The 21,957-nt window shown below is 37.7% G+C and overlaps 4 protein-coding genes across 8 annotated transcripts; 1 reads left to right on the top strand and 3 right to left on the bottom strand.

Annotated features, from left to right (window-relative positions):
- Nucleotides 1-1,039: 1,039 nt before the first annotated feature.
- Nucleotides 1,040-2,834, bottom strand: uqcrq (ubiquinol-cytochrome c reductase, complex III subunit VII). 2 transcript variants are annotated; one of them, XM_079352980.1, is made up of 3 exons: nt 2,727-2,834; nt 1,978-2,149; nt 1,040-1,224 (listed from the first exon to the last, which is right to left on the bottom strand). In XM_079352980.1, the coding sequence occupies exons 2-3, from the start codon at nt 2,129-2,131 to the stop codon at nt 1,130-1,132; spliced, it is 249 nt and encodes an 82-aa protein (XP_079209106.1). In that variant the 5' UTR covers nt 2,132-2,149; nt 2,727-2,834; the 3' UTR covers nt 1,040-1,129. The 2 variants fall into 2 exon arrangements, with proteins under 2 accessions (XP_079209106.1, XP_079209107.1); XM_079352981.1 differs by having other exon boundaries at nt 2,661-2,743.
- Nucleotides 2,835-3,186: 352 nt separating this feature from the next.
- gdf9 (growth differentiation factor 9) lies at nt 3,187-5,921 on the bottom strand. Its single transcript, XM_079352797.1, has 2 exons — nt 5,385-5,921; nt 3,187-5,065 (listed from the first exon to the last, which is right to left on the bottom strand). The coding sequence occupies exons 1-2, from the start codon at nt 5,752-5,754 to the stop codon at nt 4,143-4,145; spliced, it is 1,293 nt and encodes a 430-aa protein (XP_079208923.1). The 5' UTR covers nt 5,755-5,921; the 3' UTR covers nt 3,187-4,142.
- Nucleotides 5,922-7,955: 2,034 nt separating this feature from the next.
- On the bottom strand, nt 7,956-10,076 carry sowahab (sosondowah ankyrin repeat domain family member Ab). The gene has a single exon (XM_079352641.1). The coding sequence runs from the start codon at nt 9,955-9,957 to the stop codon at nt 8,650-8,652; it is 1,308 nt and encodes a 435-aa protein (XP_079208767.1). The 5' UTR covers nt 9,958-10,076; the 3' UTR covers nt 7,956-8,649.
- A 1,986-nt stretch (nt 10,077-12,062) lies between these two features.
- On the top strand, nt 12,063-21,669 carry LOC306829192 (septin-8-A-like). 4 transcript variants are annotated; one of them, XR_013779844.1, is made up of 11 exons: nt 12,915-13,453; nt 14,251-14,365; nt 14,458-14,653; nt 15,174-15,360; nt 15,474-15,635; nt 15,971-16,067; nt 16,272-16,440; nt 18,326-18,458; nt 18,552-18,739; nt 19,612-19,684; nt 20,614-21,669. XR_013779844.1 is itself a non-coding variant. In XM_079352127.1 (10 exons), exons 1-10 carry the CDS (start codon nt 12,213-12,215, stop codon nt 20,666-20,668), a joined length of 1,332 nt encoding a protein of 443 aa, XP_079208253.1. In that variant the 5' UTR covers nt 12,063-12,212; the 3' UTR covers nt 20,669-21,661. The 4 variants fall into 4 exon arrangements, 3 of the variants coding, with proteins under 3 accessions (XP_079208253.1, XP_079208252.1, XP_079208254.1); XM_079352127.1 differs by lacking the exons at nt 12,915-13,453; nt 19,612-19,684 and adding an exon at nt 12,063-12,242 and having other exon boundaries at nt 20,614-21,661; XM_079352126.1 differs by lacking the exon at nt 19,612-19,684 and having other exon boundaries at nt 20,614-21,665.
- Nucleotides 21,670-21,957: the final 288 nt, after the last annotated feature.

Raw genomic sequence — 21,957 nt, 5'->3', positions numbered from 1 at the left:
AAGAACAGTTGAGTAGATCCAGAACATTAGGTGTCACATGTGAATTCCCTTTAAAGCATTCATAAAGTCCATCCAGGGTTTCCTGCGTTCTACAAGTTTGTCATGGTCGAGTCTCAATGCAAATGTCAGTTTCTCCATCTGAGCAATTTTTCGAACAGGCTCTATACATTCTTCCAGTGTGGGTAGTTCATCAGTCATCCACTTGCTGGTGATTAATTTTATTACAAGCTCTCAGCATAGTATTCCAGAGATACTTTACAAAATCGGTTTATATCTTATTCAGCCTTTTTAAAACACCACCATTATCTCTCCTTACACTCCCAATCTGGTCACTTCCAAATGTAACTCAACAACTTTACATTCCCTAGTGTTTGTGATTCTTTCAGTAGCCTCTTTAGAATAAGAGTATCTTTATTTTCAATCAAGTACAATGTAATTTTAAAAAGCCACTCTCACATTCAGTGATTCAAAAGCAAAAGTATGAAATAATAAATTATTATAATGTATATTTAGTGATTAAAAAAAACTATAATAAATATGTCACATATATTAACATTAACACCAGCTACAACTATCATCCCTATAACAATAACAATGCAGGTCTAAACCCTTGTCTTGTTTATTGAATGATTGTCTCAAACTAAAGTGTTATTCGGTTCATTTGACTTAATACATTCCTTAAAACTATATAATCATGTTCATTATCTATCCCATTATCCTAAGTCTTTAACACGATAGGTCCAAAGGTAGGATTGCTGTCTTCTTGTCATTATTCAATCCATAATACCAAACTAAATGTTATTTTTTAGGAAAGAACAAAAATCTCTTCTCACATTTTAGATATTGGAATGTATAATGGTGTTGTGTGAGCGCCAAGGATACATTTTTGGTTAATGACCTTTAGTACGGCATTTCTACTATCATTAAACCATGACATTGATCTGACCCCCCCCCCCCCATCTTTTGAAAAAAAAAAAAGTAAAAAAAAAAAAAGTATAAAACCATGGAAAGATGGCTGGATTGCAGTAATAAACACAGATTTCACATAAATATTTCAATCTTTATTGGTGATACACGCAGAGTCAGATTTAATAACAGAGAGGGCAGCTTTCAATAAAGTGGCAGGAGCTCATTCATCATTTTCATACAGAGTAGCGTCCTTCCTCTTTCCCTGCTGATGGACACTGTTGCCCCAGGTGTATGTCAGGTACATCACAGTCATTGCTGCAAAAATAAGATCATGTGATACATTAGTACAGGGATCATCACTGTATTGAAATACAACTAGACGTACATTATTAGAGGTTTGAGGTTCTGTTTAAATGTCAAATCATTGTCATTTCACAGTTTAAGGTTTCCAAAACAAAGGCTGGGTTCAATGCAGGTAACAGGCTTATCATGTGACTGAATAAAACCCCACCTGATTGGTACATTGGTGTTTTCACATATACACAACGTGTGAATGCAAACAGCTAATATTTCGCTGGCGAGATACCCCGACTTTCTTTCCGGCCATCTGCTAGTAAACTGTCCACATTCTTTTGGGTGGGCCGACGCAAGAGTGTACTCAAAGCAGCAGGAAATATTCAAGACAGCCACGATGAGTCAGTGGGAGGGAGTGATGACGCGTACAGTATATCCTTGGACTATTACAATCTCTGTTTACGTTATGAATCTGTTTCATGGTGTGTTTTGTTTGCCAGTATGTTCTCAACTCTTTCTTTTAGAACTGATTTAAAGTAAAATTGTCATCCTGCTGGTAGACAGGGTTATGTGGCACCATTTATTAGAATTTAGTTAACTCTAACATACTTTTTTATAAGTATGTTGTTATTTGACAGTTGACACGAGTTACAAAATATCTTTGATTTCATTATTAAGTGCGAAAGATTTTGAGAACCACCATACTTTAATGTTTTACATGTAACTCCACTCAGTTTTAATACTGATTTACCGTGTGTAACAGTGAAAACTTACGCGGGGCGACTTTGAAGAAAGAGGATGTGAATCTCCTCCACACATTTGGGATTCCCTTGGAGAAGTAGTTAGGGAAAGCCCTCTGCTCAAAGGGGGACAGACTGTAGGTGATCACATGCCGGATCTTGGCCAAGTCTCCGAAGTGTTTACCCATGTTCACCAGAGAGCTGATCTGAGGACAGAAAAAGAAAAAGGTTATGTTATAAGATAAAAATACAAAAACAATATGCTGTTTGCAATCTATCCTTTATTTAGGAAGTGTATCCCGTGACACTTACACCAGTGTTTCTGTTTAAAATAAAAAGGCACTTTATGACAATAAAATATATACAAATGTATTTCTATTTAAAATATGAATATACTTCTCAAACAGCACACAATCTGCTTGAATCTTTGTTGACGCAAAGGGGGTGATCCTTATGTACTAACATGAATTATATGGATTTGTCCGAAAAGGGCTAAACGTGTAACTTGTTTAATTTAAAAAGCTTCCTTGGATATGTTTGACAAGTCCATGTTAAAATGATAAGTTAAGACACAGTGGTAGCTAACTGTTAGCTTCACGAAGCTAACCAGCCTCCCAGGTAGAAACAGTCCTTGAGACACCTCTAAGGCGGTGATAGTTTGATTTAAATACATCACACGTACGCCACAAGTGTTACAATAGAGAAGATATTACTCACAAATGTTGTCAATATTACCTACTGGAAACCAAAAACTGATGTTTAAATCGTGACATTGAAGCTTACCGTGCTATTGCTCCACAGTGTTTGAGACTTCCGGTGTCCTTCCGCAGTGTTGAAGCGCCGCTCGGCTGCTAACACTGAGGAGAATAGCGCCCCTATCGTACTGGAGTGAGGACACGCACAGACAAGAACAAAAAATATATAATTTTAAAACGAGCCCCAGTTCAACCTGAGAGGGTTTTTTCCCCCCACAAGTCTTAGAAACGTAAAAGTGGCAATGTCCATGCTGTAAATGGACACACTGGTTTAGATCATATACAAGGATGACAAACCCTGAAAGCACATTGAGAGATGGAGCTTAGTGGGAAAGCCTGAGCTGTAAATTGTAGTGAGTGAAACTTTTGAAAAACTTTAATAATAATACTTATGTATTGTCAGCTCAACTGTTTCAACTTACATTTGGTGTTAATGTAAACATGGCCCGTCAGTCTACGATAACCTTTTCCATATAGCGTTAAAAAAACCAACGTTCATGATCAGATACTTCTCCAGATGGGTCCCAAACTAAGAGAAAAATTGAGCCTGATGATGTGCATTTCAGAGCCATTTATCAACTGCGGGACTGAAAAATGTTATTTCTCCTTTTTTAGTGCAAAAGTCTTTGAACCAGCAGTATGAAAACAATATTGTTGCATAATTTTTTTTTTATTTTCCAAATTCACCCAAGAATTTGTAGATACATTTCATTCTTTTACGTATCCCTAAGCTGAGCACAGACACACAGTGAATTCATTTGCATAAATAGACATGGCAAGCATTTAGTCACATTTAACCAGTACAATTCATAAGCATGCAGTCAGATCATTCATATGAGATCACTTGGTGACCAGAAGTAATAAATACACACTGAAACCTTGACAACTTTCATTCTGGACATTATAAAGACAGGCGTCCATTCAGAGCTCTGTCTGTAATACCCAGGAATAAAACAAAGTGCAAAAGGTCTGCTAAGAGTTACTGACTGCTTTTTCATCTATGGTCCTGGACAGGGTTACTTAAAACTTTGCAATTGTGTTAAATTAAAGAATATAAGGAGACCACCCAATATAAATTAACAAAAAAATAACTTAAAAAAAAAAATACAACGCACATCTTCAAGTGCATCAGAATCAACACTACATTGCAAACAATATAGTTTAGGATGCATTGACACCCTCTCTTGTCATTCCATAACGAAAAGCAAATGCATGTAATGTTTTCACATTTCGCACGAGTATAAAACACTTTAAGTAAACATTTTATTAACTAATCATCTGCTCCAGGTCAAACTTTTTACATGCACAACGATTTTATGAATTCCTGAAATGACCGAACCTGCTCAGAGAATCTGAGGTGGACCACTGCTGAGGAGGTTTATGTTGATGTTAAATACAACCTTTAAAAAAGGAAGAACACTGAGAAGACATTTAGGCAGCTGGCTTAGCGACATGTGCACCTGGTGGCCACCATGTCTGTAATCTCCTTGTAGACATAGGAGCCATCCTTCTCAAAGATCATGACACTCAAGGGGCTGTAGTGGGACGGGACACATGAGGGCCGGGGCACTGAGGAGTCCAGCTTCTCATAGATGAGGTTCTGCACCATCGTGTGGCGAGGTGAGCCGTAGATGAATCCCACGGTATTTGGGCAGATGCCTCTGCAGTATCGAGGGTTGTACTTTGGTGGGTAAACAATCCACTGATCTAGTTTGAGCTGGCTGAATCGCACCCTGAAATCGTACAAGGCACAGTCACTGGTTGGAAATTCAGAGCTTGGAAGAAGTTCAGGCAAATTGAAATCCACACTTTTTTCACCTTGCTTGCTCTTTGGAGACTCTCTCTTCCATCTTCTTTTCCGCCCGATCCTCTGTTCTTGTCTGTAAGCCCTCTGCTGTGAAAGTGTGTTAGATGCAGAAGTCCCTGCTTTGGCCCTGACCGGTAACCTCTGGTGGGCAATGTTGCTGGCGTCATTAAGATATAGAAGCAGAAGAGGAGAACCCAGGGGGGACTTTGGGCCTTTGCTCCCTTTCACTCTGACTCTTTCTTCCTCTGGGCAGGTGACATTGATGAGTAGATGTATTGTTTTTTTTTTTATCTGTAAAAAGGGCAGGAGAAAAGGGGTGACGTCAACCTCCACCCAGTTTCTCCTCCTGTCCGTGCTGGCTGTGAAGTTTACAGATAGTTGTGCAGCGGGACACAGCTGGCTCTGGTCTGAGAGGTCCTGCTCCTTGACACTCAGGTAGCACACAGAGTTGACCGGTGGTGCAAGGTCTTGGTCTAAATTATAGAGCAGGGTTGACTTCAGGAGCCGCTCTTTATTTCTTACTTGATCAAGGCTGTAGGTAAGATCTTGCTTGAAATTGTCTGAAGGATAATATGAGAAAACATGAGCTCCAGTAACACATCTGCATAAGACAACATGACAAAAATGTGCATATAATAACTGAACATTATGAAATTCTTGTACAGAGAAAAAGATTACGTTATACATTTTCACCAGCTTTTCACTATAAGCTACACTGTCATCACCCATACTAAGTTTGAGTGTCATATTCCATCCAATTGTGCTTATGTTGATTTTTTTTTTTTTGTTGTTTTTTTACCATGGACAATAAGGACTGTGACAGGTATGTATAACTTAAGCATATTGTCAATGTGCAGTCAGTTTATTTCCCCTTCTCACCTTCCTGTTCCAGGCATTCATCTTGAGGTTTGATCAATCGGACAGTGTTGTAGAATTTATTTTCGCCCAAACTCCGCTGTACTCTGGGAGACTTCTTGTAAACCTCTGCCAGATATTTGATGTACTTTTGCTCAGGTTTCATCTTTTTCCTCAGGTCTGGGTTCCACCTCGACCCTCCGTGCTCTGACAGGGATTTGAGTAGCGGTGAGAAGATGGTGCCGTAAGGGTAAATCAAGTCGCCCAGATTGTGTGGCGCACTGGAAGATCCCAGGGAAGACCTAACCAGCGGCAAGCAACAGGTTAACGTCAGCAGCAATGCAACCGTGCGAAAATAACAAAGAACAGCTGACATCAGCATTTCTTTTTCCATTATAAACAACGAAACAGGTCAAAACTTAAAGAGACTCTCCACTGAGAGCTGAGGTCAACAGAAACACGCACGTGCAACTTGTGATCAATAGCCCAGGTGTTTGCAATCATAGCTTTTAATTTAACTGGCAAAAGCCTAAATTACAAGAAAACTAGCAATTCATTCAGTTTCACAAAACAACACGACTAAAACAGCAAGAGGCTGGTTTCGTTTATGCCAGCTAAAAAAAAATTTAAAGCCAATTTAACATAAAGACCAAATTTAACTTCCGGATGTATTGACAATAATGTTGTGAAAACAACTTGACAGCGTCCGGTGTGTTTTTTTTCTCCTTTTCCGTTTTAGTCATAGACTGTAAATAGTTCATTAAGTTTTTTAATATATTCATAATCTGAAGGGGAAAACATATCTGGTGGGTTTATCTTTTGTTGGAAAACATGTGGACTAAAATAACATTTATTTAAATGTTATTTTAGTCCACATGTTTTACTAACACTAACATTTTTACTTCATATATATTAATGTGTCAATGGATTAAGGTTAATACGTTCTGTAAACATATTGCAGGCTATAAAAGATCATCTTATTCAAGCAATGAAATTGATTATGACATTTATAATCGGCTGCAATCTAAATAATCTCCCGTATATCACAGAGTATTGTTCAAATCAGTCCATTGCTTTGGAGAAAATAAACTTGTTGCTAAGTACATATTTTGTCTTGTAGACTATAAGTTTTTGTCCAGATGTGAGGGTGTTTCACAGGGTAACAATGGCGTTTCCTTCTCTTTTGTAATACTCAACAAAAATGATGATTGAAATTGGAGTTATTGTAACCCACGACCACCAGAGGGCAGACATTTCATTCTTATAAATAACTGCATTGCTTTAATCAGATATATTTAATAGCCAATAATAGCTAAAAACATATAAAGGGACAAAAACAATTATATTTTATTGTATGTTGGGTAATTTGGGTAACACACAGACACACCACCACCATTATTATGACAAATGATTTCACTGTGCTCTCGTGATCTTTTAACCAGAATATTAAGATGAACAGTAGTGTGGCTGTTTAGGAATGGTTTGCCCCCCTAAAAGTCCAAGCAATAGTAGTCTTATACATGTCACTGTATATAACAAAGGCTGTTTATCCTCTGCTGCAGGCCCCTTAAAAAAACCTTTTTAGGAAAAATGTAGATATTATTCAGGTCCCACTACAACACTGTGCCCAAGGTCACATTGGGTTGTTACAGGAGCTGGGATTGAGAGATGACGACTCTAACAAGTGAGCCACAACCGCCCCAAAAAGAAAAATGAAGTCCACCTCTACACACCAACCAATTAATACTAGGATATTACCATCCTCTGTCATCTAAGGACCTTTAATACACAGGCAGAAAAAAACAAAAACTAAATTTGAATCAGCTTTTAAATTCATTAAAGAAGACTAAAAGTCATTGGATCATCACTTGTCAACCTTCAAAATGTATTTGACCTGCTGATATTATTAAAACTTTAATGGTCAGGAAAGAGTTGAAAAATATCACCTGATTGCTGATAACTCTATCATATAGCACAACACAGAATGAGCTTAAACACAGCCATCTCAGTGCTTTCAAGGGTTTAAATCTGTGTTATTTCCATCAACATGTTGATATGCACATTATACTAAAAGTAGAATGACCCCTTTCTGCATTGTCTAACAGGAAATTATGTAAGAGATGGACTAAACTACTAGACACAAGAAGACACAAAAGCCTTTTTGTGACAGATTTCCCTGTATGGTCTTCAGATATTCTAAATAAATGTTTTGAGGTGAGGTTTGACACACAGCTTACATAGTGTCAGTGCAGCCGTCCTTTGTCATGATCGTTACGCAAGCAGCTTCTTTTCCTGATAACAAGACAATGGACATTGTTCTGGCACTGTTTTGCACGTGGCTTCATTGTCTAAAAGTCTTTAAGATAGTTTTGGTCTGGGTCAGTTTAGGATACAGTGTTTCTGTACTTCACATAAAGTGCAGATTTCTGTTTTTCACTTCTGATCTGAGTAAGATGACTTATTTATTATGACATGAACATTCGATTGGTTCAAATCCACGTAGTGTTTGTTTCTTTAACAGTAAAATGTAACGTTTAACTTATAGTTTCAAAGGTGTAAGAAATGATGTAAAACCTGTTTCTGATCAATACAAGCTCTCATGATTTATAGTTCACCAAACAAAGGAGGGCCTCATCATCTATTACAGCTCAAGTATACAAAGAGATCAATAAGGGAGACATTCCAACGCTCAGTCGAGGGGCCTGCTTTGAATAACTGGCCCCTTAAAGCCCCCCTGTGCTTTTGTCAATGCCGAAAGACAGTTTTTCAAAATGTGAAACCTCGAGCTGTTTTTTTTCTTCCAAAATTGCATTCATAGTTCCATCACATTTCATTTTGTGTAATGCTAATACTTAGAAGACAGACAAAATGTGTTGTGCACTGAAGCAGGAAGCACAGTCTGCATCAGCAACAAAATACCTTGTTTTGCACTATAAGTCAAGAATTAAGGGTTCATTTATAAAAAAAAAAGTATAAATTAGTGAAAGATAACACCTCTGTCTTAAACCTTGTTTTATTACTAAAAATAATTAATGTGTTTTTGTTGCAATATTTATTGTTAATAGATAGTGTTACACTTAAGGGGAAAACGAATAATAAATAGCATTTAGAAACATTATATGCAATAGTGTTCACTTTACGAGATACCTGCAACAGGCTACTGAGAAACTATACATCTTTATGGTCTGTCATCTATAGGACTATCCAAACAATAGGACTGTGATAAACTCAGATAGTGTAATCTCCTATATTACAGTTTTTATCTAATTTTTTGTGAGGTCTGTCATCCTCACCAGTCCTGAGCATACTTCGGTATTGTCTTTTGTTTCTTCCCCATGTGAGGCTGGAACAGTTTACTGATGGTGTTGAAGCTCTTCGGCTGCCCTCTGTAGTCTTCATCCTCCGCCTTATCCTTAAACTTGCTCTCCTGCCGTCCTCCTAAAAGTGCTCTGACCTCAGCTGACACCCCTTTGCCCAGGTAATGAAGGGCCTTCTTACCATCATTATCTCTTTCATTTACATTGGCTCCATAACTTTGCACAAGTAGAACCATCACGTCATTGTGACCATGTATGGCTGCAATGTGTAGAGGTGTGTACCCTCCATGTGTTTTGCTGTTGATATTCACAGAAGTGCCCTTTTTCTTTGAGATATTTAAGAGCTTGTGTATCATCTCACTGTTGCCGTCCTTTGCAGCCCAGTGCAGCGCTGTGAACCCTGAAATGAAGTCCTTCTTCTGTGCTAACCGTGTGTCCTGCAGCAGCAGACCATGGATCTGTCCCCACAGCCCTGCAGCACACTTTACCAACCACTCGTGTGCTAGTGGCTCTAGAGGCACAGACTCAGAATACTTATCATCACCCTGCCTGGTGGTCTTGTTTTCGGACCTCACATGAGGTTGCGTGTCCTCTGCCTGCCTGTTTTCCAAACACAGGGGGTCACTTTGTGCACTCTTCTCACTAGCTCTAAAGTTCAGATTTTGCACTGGTGGTTTGAAAACTTTGGTCACCAAAGTGTTAGACTGGCGCACTTGGGAGTATAATCCATCCCGAGTCTCTGGTGCAGGGTCTCTCGGTGGGGATTTGACCGCTATGACAGCAAACACAGCTCCAGAATTCCTTGTTTTGCTCGCCTGATCTGCAGAAATATTCAGGACTTTTACGGTGGTTGTTTCCGAAAATGCACGCGTGGCATCACCATAATTAATGCCATTTGAGTATGCGGGAAAGCACATATTATTATTCTCAATGTCCGAGTAGATTCTTCTGGCAGACTCTGCTGGAAGTGTAGGACTTGTGTACGAGAAGCTCGTATTCTGGCTCGTGAAACTATCATCCATCACCTGTGAGGCATCGTGCGCTACCTCCTTTACAAAGTCCTGATACCTTTTCTTCACCACCACAAACTTCACCCCTTCGATCTGTTTGACCACAGCGACGCTATTTACCAACTTCTTAAAAAGGTCTCTATTGTGCTGCTTTTCAGCGGGATCACTGCAGCTGATCTGACTCCTGAAATAGTTCACCAGCTCCGCGTTCTTCGCTTTGCCTCCATGCTCCAGCAAAAAAGACAAAACCGATTCTTGGGTCAAAGCCATTTCGATCAAATACAAAACGATAATCCAATATCAGATTAAATAAAAAAACAACAACAACAGAGTGGGGATTATCTCGTAGCTCTGCCTACTCTCCCCCCTTCTTTTGTCCTCCACCAACCTGCTGCTTCCGGCGCCTCTTCAAATAAAACACCCGGTTTTTATTATGACGAGCATCCTCGTTAAAGGCTGACAGAGCTCACAGCTCCTGATTACTGATCAATATAAACGCTGCTCAATACAATAACAAGGACTGTATTTTACTCACTGTATTTTGATGTATTTATATATAGCCACACAGCAATTATAGGATAGATATTTTACAGCTCCAATTTTTATTTCACTTTTGTATAAGGCAAAGAAACCACGAGGCTGAAATATTAAACATAAACGTCTCCATTTGATATATTGTACCAGAATCAGTTTAGACTTAGTTTACATCTGCAGTTATATGATTTATTTAGGTTACATTAATTTTATTATTTCGTCATCATTATATGATAGGCTATGGATTTTCTCCTGTCCTATCACAAGTGTTTATCCTACAATAGGCTGAGGCTTAATGTTGAATATGTTACACTTTCCATTAAATAAAAATAAAACGTAAAAATACCGTGAGACAAATCTATTAGACGAAATTAACTTCAGCAATAATCATTATTTGCTCGTTGCCCATTACCAGTTAATAATGTTATTTTATGTTAGCCTAATGATAGGATTACTATAATTCATACGTAATTTTGTGTTCCTGTCATTATTTTGTAGCCTAGCCTTTTTGGATTGTAGTTGTGTGGCAAATATTTTTCAATGAGGCTTTTCATTGAAGAGAAACAAATCGGATCTACAATATAGCCTACATTCAGTCCTTCATTCATGATCTTCTTATATAATAGGGTGCATGATGATGGGGACGGTTCAAATACCAGGATGAGGACAATGTCAGGGAGTTCCACATTTTGTAAGGGACTTATTCATAATACTAAATATATATTCTCTGAAATGCAAAGAAGTTTAATAGGCTACTAATATTGTTTAACTTGAGTGGTCTTGTAATGTCTCCGGCAAAGAACTGCTGTCAAGTGAACCGGTGTCAAATGAGCCCGCGTTTAATTTTTGCTGCGCATATTTTAACGCGTTTACGGTAAACAAAGAGCAAATCGTGCGGAACCATCTGACGCTTGACCGAAAGTAAACCCTTCAAAACAAAAGCTCAGAGAGTAATGGTGGACGTATAGCTAGATCTATGTATATAAACTCAATGCCTTGATAGATTTGCAAATAGGTTCTTTGGATGTCAAGACACATTGTCCATTAGCTTAATAATACATTTGGGACAATTTCACTGTAAACATTTTGAAGAAAATATTGTCAAACTTGGCTCCGGTCTTTTCCCTGTATTAAAATGTACAAAATTAATATCTTGATAGTTTTGCAAATAATTTCAATGGATGTTAATAATAGACATTGTCATTGAGAGTAATTATAAAAGTGGGACAATTTTACTGTAAACATTTGGAATAAAATATTGTCAAACTTGGATTTCCCTGTTTTAAAATGTACATAAAATCAATGTCTTGCTAGGTTTGACACAAGAGCAAAAAAAAAAAAAAAATCTATACTTGAGAGTTTAAAAAGGTGTTTTTTAGAGAGTTTTTTTTTTCTCAGAAATAAAAATACTTTATCTTAAAACATTTGTCTCAAATATTATTATTTTTTGCTATTGGTATGACATAATTTTCTCTCAAACGTTTTTTTTCTCTCAGATCATTTATATTCTCGCCTGAATAAAGACCTGAACAAATCCTACTCCATACATGTCTAGTATTGAAATCCACTGAAATAATCTGCAAACCTATCAAGACATTCATTTCATGTACATTTTAAAACAGGGAAAAGACGATTGCATTATGTCATCTGAGCCAACTTTGATCATTTGTTACTCAAAACTATTGCAGTAAAATAGTTCCATATATCTGTCAAAACACCCGTCACTAATTTTCGGGCATTTATTTTGAAGGGTTTACTTTCAGTCACGCGTCACATGTCTATGGTCACATGGGTCCACACGACTTGGTTGTTGTTTACCGTAAAGGCGTTAAAATATGCGCAGCAACAAACAAACGCTGGCTCACTTGATAAAAGTACTTGACAACAGTGGTAACGAGGGGGTGTTGCCTCCAAGTGGCCATATTGAGAGTAGTCTGTAGATGCGAGGAGCTGACTGAACATAGTATTCCTGAACACAGCCACTTGTGACGATGGCGACCAACGAGGTTGATGTTTTCGCCGTAAGTATGATGATAGCCTACTGTTGGCGGACCTGCAATAGTGATTTGTGGTTTTAAGAGTACAGACATTAGACTCGCTATTCAGGTGTGATAGAGAAAGGTGATGAGCTGTGTGTCGGGTATGCACCAAGGATCGTCGGGATAGAGACGCATTTTAACCTGCGGTTTTGATATATCACAGTCCCGCAGAAAAAGCGCACTTCGTCATCCGACTGTACTGCATGAAAAAAGACAAGGTGTACACTCGAATGTTTACAATGTCTACACATTTGACAAGTGCACACGGGAGGAGAAAGCACCTGCATGAATCAGTGGACAGCAGGCTGCAGTAGACTCAAGTTAAGAGGATGACAATAAGTAGTGCCTCTTTATTGTGGGATCGAGCTCCAGATTGCTCAGCGAAAATTGAAATGGACCAGCCAAACGTGTAATTCGTGTCAATGTGTTGTAACATGGCTTTCAGTCAGTGGCTGCTATAGCCTACAGTAGGTGTAGATGTATGCTGTTTACAGGTTGCAATGCAAACGATGGAGGACCCTATAGGGTTGATGATTTAAAAAAATAAAAATAAAAATAGCATGATTTTGAAAGTCGCATTCCCTCAGTGCTCCTTTAAATCCACATCCTCAGCTCATCGCTTACTTTGAATGTACTTAGTGTGGAAACTGATTCAGCACCTAGGTGAACACTGAACTGTTTCATAATATGTAGAGAACAGGGAGACATGATTAGTTCAGCAGATTGGGTCCTCGTGGCAGACATTGGTTTAAGTTTTTACAGGACATTAGTTATTAATTTATGTCCACACTAAAGACAGATTCTACCACATTCTTAAAAAGTGTAGCCTATGTGGAGAAAATGACCAACCCTGCCTTTAAGGGTGAGTGTGTGTGAAAAGAGGAGTTATGGGTACCAGGGCGGCCAAAAGTTTGGATCTCCTCCATCCTCTGAAATAACATCTAAAGAAAGACCTCTTTGTGTGTGTGTGTGTGTGTGTGTGTGTGTGTGTGTGTGTGTGTGTGTGTGTGTGTGAGTAAGAGAGAGAGACAGGGAGAGAGAAAGAGAGAACGAGAACGAGAGAGGGACTAAAACGGATGATTGTTTTGTTGAACACATCCTGGTCCTCATGTTGAGCCACTTGCACGATGCCAAAATCTCAGCATCTCCCTGCTCTAGGAGGAATGAACCAGTTCCCAGCCAGCACTGTCAGGGTAATGTTTGAAAAGTAATGTATATGTGCAGGGCGAAATTGATCAGGAAAGTTTTGATACAGTGTTTGTGAGATGTAATTAGTTAATCAGTTAACATGTTAGCTTGAATAAATTCTCTCCAAACATGAGTTGAATGAGTGCCAGTCATGATTGAACGACGAGTCAAATAACAGAGAAAAGTAGCTGATAGTTTGATCTCTTTGCTTTTGGATGTTATGTTAGAAAAACTGAATCCACTAATTATAACTTATTGTGTTTGGAACAAGTGTGATGACCACTGGGGACATTTAATAGTACTGTATGTAGTAGATGATTAATCTTAATTGAAAAATGATGATGGTGACAATAAATATTACAGTAAACAGTTCATATTAACAGCATAGTTATAATCCCAAACCACTGCTTTAGGTAACATGCACATACGAAGTAGGCAGAGCTCGAACACCAAAGCTTCATTATAAAGGCACAAAACAACGTGTGCAAAGAAAAGTATGATTTCATCATTTCTGCATCATTTGTTCTGCACAACTCAAGTGATTCATAGCTGTGTGTCATGATGATAGATTTGTTGGTATCTTCACAGAATTCACTTTTTTTATAGGTCTGACTTTACCGGTTTGTTTTGTAGAAGAGAGAGGTGACCTTATTTGCATACAGTAGCATGCTTTAAGCTTGAACGAGAGTGTGGGGATGGGATGTGACTGAAGGACTTGTTTTATCTTACCAACGATCGCTCAAATGCAAATAATCAAAAAATATTCATATTCTTTTTCCTGACTGTTTTCCAAATACCTCAGAATGAAGAAAAGCGAAACCTGGAGCTCAGAGGCCATGTGGGCTTTGACAGTCTCCCTGATCAGTTGGTCAGCAAGTCAGTTGCTCAGGGATTCAGCTTCAACATCCTCTGTGTAGGTATGTATGAAGGGATGTAACATGATGCCATTGAATTAGTCTTTCCCTATATCTGTTCACCACAAGTTATTCCCTCTCTCCATATTTTGAAGGTGAAACTGGGATAGGCAAGTCCACATTAATGAATACGCTTTTCAATACGACATTTGAAAATGAGGAAGTGAGCCACAATGAGAAAGAGGTACGTCTACGCCAACAGACGTACAATCTGCAGGAGAGCAACGTGAACCTGAAGCTGACCATGGTTCACACCGTAGGGTTCGGAGACCAGCTCAACAAAGACGAAAGGTAGAAATTCTTGTGTTTCCCCATGAGTGCTACAAAGACTAAAAAAGGATGAGAGGACAGAAAAAAACAAATCTGTTATTAAAATAAACAAAAAAGTTCAAGCAGAAATCTCCATTACTGTTTTTGCACGTCTTTAAAAGATTTGCAAGTCAGTAATGAAAGTGTCTCTTGGTCAGATCAGCACCATACTAATCATTTCCTCTTTTTACTCTGGATTTTAAGCCAGTTAACACATTTACACAGTTTAGAACTGAGAGACAGATCTGTCCCTTTTCCAGTGTGGGCTTTAGGAGGGGAGAAGGGAATGTGGGAATGACTGGTAGAACTAATTCAATCTCAAAAGACTTCTGAGTGTTCCAACAGCAGGGCGTACAACGTTGGAATTTTTTGAGTTTCAGAATTTGTAACTGGGATACAAATGTGTCTCTCAAACATCAATGACAGTCATAATACATTAAATCTTCATACATTTAAGGTGGAAACTGTAATCTTATATTTCAACACCTATTTTTCTTCACAGCTTTAAACCCATTCTTGAGTATATCGATGCCCAATTTGACAAGTATCTTGAAGAGGAGATGAAAATAAAACGCTCCCTGTTTAACTGCCATGACACAAGAATCCACATCTGTCTGTATTTCATCGCGCCCACCGGACACTCCCTAAAGTCCCTGGACCTTGTTACAATGAAGAAACTGGACAGCAAGGTGACCAAAGAATGTGGCAATATGAATTTCAGCTTTCAATGTTTCTTCAGTCCGTCATATTTGTATATCCGTCCGTCCATATACACGTAGCTTTTTTTTTTTTTTTAATGCAGGTGAACATCATCCCTGTTATTGCGAAGGCAGATACGCTATCCAAGAGTGAGCTGGACAAATTAAAGATCAAGATAATGAGTGAGCTGGTCAGTAATGGAGTACAGATTTATCAGTTCCCCACAGAGGATGAAGCTGTCGCAGAGATCAACTCCTCCATGAATGTGAGTCAGAGAAAGACAGATAATACAAACGCACCCCATGTCTTCTGAAATAATATGCTCTCTTATGGTTTTCACTGCTACTTATTAAGATGATTACTTTTTGTATGGCAGTATCATAGTAATATTCATATAGTGAAATGCTCTGATTATAATGCTACAGATGAGGTTGGAAATGTAGCTGAAATAATAAGAAGCACATTTGAATTGAAATGTTAATACATGTTGTTTTCATCAGAGTAAAATCTGTGATAATAAAAGACCAGTATTGTTCATAAACATGCCATTTTAAAGGTATTACAACAACAGCAGTGCTTTATGCTTTCTTTATGTTACAGACTCATCTCCCCTTTGCTGTGGTTGGAAGTGTAGAAGACGTTAAAGTTGGCAACAAAATGGTGAAAGCGAGGCTGTACCCCTGGGGTTCAGTACAGGGTGAGTGCACTGATTTGGTTCGACAAGCCTCATACAAAGTAGGGCTGTTTCGTCACATGCCTGCTGCTGATCTATTAATAGTTTTTTTCTTCTAACATACACATCCCGATTTTCTGTGTTAATGAGCCCTCGTGTAACTGAGTTGTTATTTACGATTCCCACGAAGTGAAACACGTTAAATAACCATAATTGGGTTCTTTTCAGTGGAAAACGAAAATCATTGTGATTTTGTGAAGTTGAGAGAGATGCTGCTGCGTGTGAACATGGAGGATCTACGAGAGCAGACACACGCTCGACACTACGAGCTCTACCGCCGCTGCAAGCTGGAAGAGATGGGCTTCAAGGACACAGACCCGGACAGCCAGTCGTTCAGGTGAAATTAGGGTTCGCCATGATGTAATGCACCTGGGCAAGTTGAATCAGTGGAACTGTCCAAAAAAGCCTCATCTCTCTTATTATTCAAAGCCATGCTGACAAGTGACTTAACCAATATGCAGCACTTTTTAAAAGCTTTTTTTTTTTTTTTAAATATGATTTGGTAAAAAAAAAATCATTCTATAGAATGTAGAACTGTAGACAGCTCAGATGGGATTCATATCTTCAGGCAAGATGAGCGGACTTTGAGCATCTGTGATACAAAGCCTACCTAATGCTCTCTCAGACTCGCTTGGTTTTGTTGACTTTTAAATCTGACTTTCTTCCAATTTTGCAAACGTCAACAAAGACACACTCATAATTTGACCAAATATACACACAGGAAAAAGATACTGTTATTATTTAAGCATGAGGAATAAAGTAAATGTTTTGTCGGGAGCAAAGGGAGAAGTGAATGATACAGTGATTATAGCAAAATAGCAAAACTCTTATTTGATTGTTTTATAGTTGGTGAAGTAAAAATAGAACGTTTCACCTTTTCTACCAAAAGATTGGACACTAAAGGTTCATGCTTTTTAATCTATTTTTAGACTGCAGTTTAATTATTTATCCTATGGTGTAATTAATTGATGTCTTTGGGTATATTTTAGACTCATCTGAACCTTTTTAGTGCTTTTAGAAATTCATGTCATCTCCTCTAAATCCTTTTGCGTCAAAATAACTTGAGGAAAGTCTGGTTAAGACTTTTTAATGATGTTAAAATTGCAATGTCTATTTCAAAGCGATCAGCTATGATGAAAAAAGTCACTGTTGCGTCTAATAAACTCTTGAATAAACCCATCACAATGTAAAGAAGATATGATCATTTAGAGCTAAAATCTAGTTGTTGTTTCTTTAACATTTGAAGAAATGTTTAGGCTAGATTTCAGAATTAATGTTGTTTGTACATTTGAGAGTGAGTGGAGATTATTTTACTGGAAACCTTATGATATAAATATCTTTTATATTGATATGTCATTAAATCCCAATTGATCTAATTATTTAAGAGCATTTTTATTTAATGTCAGGTAAATAGAATAGATACAACTGGTTTCACTCTTTGATTTCGACATGTTAGAAAATGAAAGCTAGATATGCAGCTACAGTTATGACAGGCAAATTGTTGTAGATGGAATTATTTTGTGAATATGAAGTTCAAGATTAATAGTAGGGCTGAGGAATATTCTGGGCAAAAAAGGTTGCATTGCAGTATAGTGTATATATCGTGACATGAATACAGGAAGTTAATCTAAATAAATTTGTTTTCTCAGGTTTAAATATGGCATTTTAACATTTGAATCTTAAAATCCTAATTTAATTATTTTGAATTTAAGTCTATTTTTTTCTGAGGCACAAACGATGAAACGTGATGTGCAATGCTCATACTAAATAATCTATATTAGCTATAGTTTTTTGCAATGTTTCTCTTGAGTCCAAAGTAAATTAAGCCTTTTTTTTTTTACCATTTCATTTGCATCAAATGCTGACAGGGTAAGGCACAGCTAGCTTGAGTTTCAACTGACTGCATAACAATAATGTGAGCGCATATACAATGTACACATGCGGAGTGAGAAAGCATTGTTTTTTCTTATGGAAGCATGTTCTTAGTGATTGCCATAAATCCAGACCTTTGTAATGCGTTTGCTGTGAAATGTTTTATTTTAGTGCTCTAGTAAGTAGTACCCATCGTTTTTTGTTTCTTTGACTTAATTCACTGATTCCCACCAAGTTGACATTTGTGTACAACTAAGTATGAACCCAAGAGCTGAAGCACACAGCTCCAGAGTATTAATCTGTTTGACTCAGCACATTACACTGATCTGACCTTCTATTATGATTTTCAGTCTCCAGGAGACGTATGAAGCCAAGAGGAAGGAGTTCCTTGTAGATCTGCAGCGCAAAGAGGAGGAAATGAGACAAATGTTTGTCAACAAAGTGAAGGAAACGGAAGCACAACTGAAAGAAAAAGAGAGAGAGGTGAGGATTGGCATCTTAATACATTTCATTTTAAAAATACCTAATTTGGTTTGCCTCACACTTTATCCTGTTCTCCCCCATTATCATCTTTAGCTACACGAGAGGTTTGAGCAGCTCAAGCGAATGCACCAGGAAGAAAAGAAGAATCTGGAGGAGAAACGGCGAGAACTGGAGGAGGGGATGAATGCTTTCAATAGAAGAAAGGTTGCAGCAGAGACACTGATGGGACAGGCACTCCAAGGCTCCTCACAACCATTCAAGAAGGACAAGGACAAGAAGAAGTAAGTTGACTTTTTGCATGTGTGAATAATATTGCTCTTTAACTGGTCTTGTACGTTCACCATGGTGTTCAGGGTAACCATCAGTGTTACTCAACATGTATATGCTGCCCAAGTATAAATGGTTTAATACCACACATACTTTATATTCACGAGCCAAGGTTATGTTCTCTGAGACCATTTTTATAAGGAGTTGATGGACAGAGGGGGAGGCGTACAATGTGATTAATGAGATGAGTGTTATCTTCCCAGAAGCCATGTTGGCTCAGAAACCGATACAGGGACAGATTCAGACTGACAGAGTGTGCCCAGACATAAAAGGAAGGGTCACAGCCTGCACGAGAAAGCCTGATGGTTATTTCTCTGCAGGCTGACCTGCCAGACCGCATCTCAGGCAGGGGCACTTCTGTTTACATTCGACTGGTCTCTCGATGCTCACACCATGTGAGCCGCAGATGATACTCTGACATCCAACATAGAAAGATATTAATATCTGCAGGTGGAGACATCATAGGTCAGGATTCATTTGCGAAACTAAAAAATAATAATACATACAGTGTTTGAAAGCCAACATATGCTTTGAAAATCAGCAATTGTAGAGGTATCTTAAAGCTTTTTTAAAGAATTTTTGCTGTATTTTTAAAAACTGTTATTTTGGGATTCAGGAAATTAAGTTGTGTTATGTGTATGTTGTGTGTTAAAGTACCAACATCTCAATATTGTTGCGTCAGAATTTCATTCATGCATCATTTGAATGTCACTGAATCTCAAAACATCCTATCCTTCCATCTGCCAGCCTACCATTTTATTTTATTTTCTATGAGTTTTCCATATTTTGTTGTTGTCGTTGTCTATTTTGTCTTCTCCCTTTTCAGTTGATTTATCGGACATCCAGGGAAAACCAGGAATGTCATCAGAATGGGAAAAGGAGCATTACTTCCTGGCACTGTAGGTGTGGACTTAGTGTCACAGTGACCTAACGTTTGTGAGCCTAAATAATGTGATAGCTATAAGCAAGTATTTTAATTGTGGATTAAAAAGATAGCTTTGCTTAGTGTTTTTAATTTATTCCCAATGCAGACTGTTCTAAAGACATATCCACAAATGGTCTTCTTGACATTTAGCTTTTTTTTGTTATCCGTTCTGGTTTTAAAGGTGTGTTGGTCTTCTGGTGAGAAACATAAAGACCGACAACAGAAAACTCTCGTTTAAATGACTGGAATGAACATGATTTTGAGTTTTATACAGTATTTGATGATACATGCAGTAATTGTTTGTATGTATTTATACAAGGGGTATGCCCACATTAAATGGTTTCTTGCAGGCTTTTTTTTATGATTGAAAGACAAATCTATTAATGTTTTGTTTTGTTGTTTTGTTCATTTTTAACGATAGGTTATCAAACGTTCTAACATTCCATGCAAGGGTATAGAGACAATTGTTTGGTTTATTCAACACAATTCTGGATGGGAGTAAAATATTTGCCCTAAGTCATGTTTAAATAAAGGCTGAAAATGGAAAACTGATCTTGGCACCAGTTCATCTGTTGGTCATCTGTTTACCCCACCATCACCACCACTTCTCTGAGCATTATTTCAGTCATTTCTGTGATTTACAGCATTTCATATCACATCCATCATGACGTACCTAAGCACATGGTTCTCTGACTGTTAACGGCGTTGCATAAAATGCATAAATCATGTAATTCAAGTTTTTTCTTCAGTCAGAAGCCACAAAGATAAATAACAAATGCTTACTAAACGGAATAATCATTCTCTAATTTTAAGTGTTTTTCATCTTGTTAAGATTGTCATGACACTTTGATCAATAAGTTGCTTGTGCTGATAAATAACAAGATATTTCTTTCCTTTTTGTAGCTTCTTTAGTCTACCATCTGCGTGCTCCTTAACTTCAGGAAGGAATATGAATTAGAAGACTTGTCACCACATGAAAGGATCACAGACTAACTATCAAGCTTAATATTTTTACAATGTGAAATAACACATTTTGTAAGATTGCACTTACCATCCCTGGGAGTGAGTCGTCTTCCATGTCTACTAAACTCCTGTAAGCTTTCCAGCTGTGCTCAGTAGCATGGTCTCAGCATGGCTCCTAACCCTCATTCCTACTAGTATTTAAAATGTCATTGCCAAAATAGCAGTTTTTTTCTGGATGTACTTCATTCTTTCATCTACCATGTTGTGCTTGTAGCTTCTGGTTGATGACAATTTACACTGTGAGATAAATCTTCTAAAGTTACATGATGTTTAATGTTTTACTAATGTAACAATCTATGATTTAACAGCACTTTAAATCAAACATAGTTCAATTATTGTCTTTGATCAGTGTGAAAGGTTCCCTATTACATTAACATGTAAGCCCTAATGTTTATAATAGATATATTAAGAAGTGTTTTAAAGTCTTAACAGTAAAAAGCTATATATATATATATATATATATATATATATATATATATATATATATACATACACACACATACATACATACATACACTGCATATACTGTTGCTGAATGAGAAGGATTGATGTCTAGAAATTCAGGGTAATATCGCTTAATGTCAGATGATCTATATTACAGGTCTGTGTGGGCCTGCTTGGAGATTTGTAAATTCTTGTGTAATAAATACTTGCTTTGTTGAAAAAGTCATTTGTTCAGTCTATAATTGAAGGTTCACTCAGAAGAGAGTACAGGTTAAAAGCTGCACTCAGCAGGTTCAGGTCCTTCCAGACTGTTCCAGAAAACTGCCTGGAGGCGTCCATTATAAAGGAGAAAAGACAATATAGTGAGGCAATGTCTGGCCTATGGAACAAAAAGGTAAACACAATGTCAGGAAATCTTCTGTGATCATCTCAGTTTACTAAAACAATACATGTATAGTCTGTTTTTAATCCTGAAGCCGACTATTTCTATTTATATTACTATTTTGTAGCTTAGTAGCACAAAATCACAACTGTGTCCACTGATAATGTACCAAAGCCTGTTGAAAGGTTTAAAATAAAGTGATAGAAATGTACAGGTATGTCATATTTTTATTCATCAGTGAACTATAGACTGTGTAAAGCGTGTCCCGCCTTTCCAGTGTTGATTGGCTCTCTAACCGGTAGAAGGCGGAACACAATGGTGAACGACTATAAAATTATCCAATAGGAATGTGGATCTTCAAACGTCATCCAATATAGGCCAATCGAAGCGCACCATGT

Source organism: Symphodus melops (genome assembly GCF_947650265.1).
Source record: "Symphodus melops genome assembly, chromosome: 9".
Taxonomy (NCBI): domain Eukaryota; kingdom Metazoa; phylum Chordata; class Actinopteri; order Labriformes; family Labridae; genus Symphodus; species Symphodus melops.
The sequence above is the reverse complement of the archived record's forward strand: the minus strand, read 5'-3'. Positions and strand labels throughout refer to the sequence as shown.

Bases quoted from the DNA above. Each gene is read 5' to 3' on its own strand.
- LOC306829192 (XM_079352126.1), top strand. From the start codon at position 13,388: ATGCCAAAATCTCAGCATCTCCCTGCTCTAGGAGGAATGAACCAGTTC. The intron at 16,068-16,271 runs GTGAGTGCACTG...GGTTCTTTTCAG, and splicing joins CCCCTGGGGTTCAGTACAGG to TGGAAAACGAAAATCATTGT. The intron at 18,740-20,613 runs GTAAGTTGACTT...TCCTTTTTGTAG, and splicing joins AAGGACAAGGACAAGAAGAA to CTTCTTTAGTCTACCATCTG.
- sowahab (XM_079352641.1), bottom strand. From the start codon at position 9,957: ATGGCTTTGACCCAAGAATCGGTTTTGTCTTTTTTGCTGGAGCATGGA.
- gdf9 (XM_079352797.1), bottom strand. From the start codon at position 5,754: ATGGAAAAAGAAATGCTGATGTCAGCTGTTCTTTGTTATTTTCGCACG. The intron at 5,066-5,384 runs GTGAGAAGGGGA...ATTATCCTTCAG, and splicing joins TGAATGCCTGGAACAGGAAG to ACAATTTCAAGCAAGATCTT.
- uqcrq (XM_079352980.1), bottom strand. From the start codon at position 2,131: ATGGGTAAACACTTCGGAGACTTGGCCAAGATCCGGCATGTGATCACC. The intron at 1,225-1,977 runs GTAAGTTTTCAC...TTATTTTTGCAG, and splicing joins TTTCTTCAAAGTCGCCCCGC to CAATGACTGTGATGTACCTG.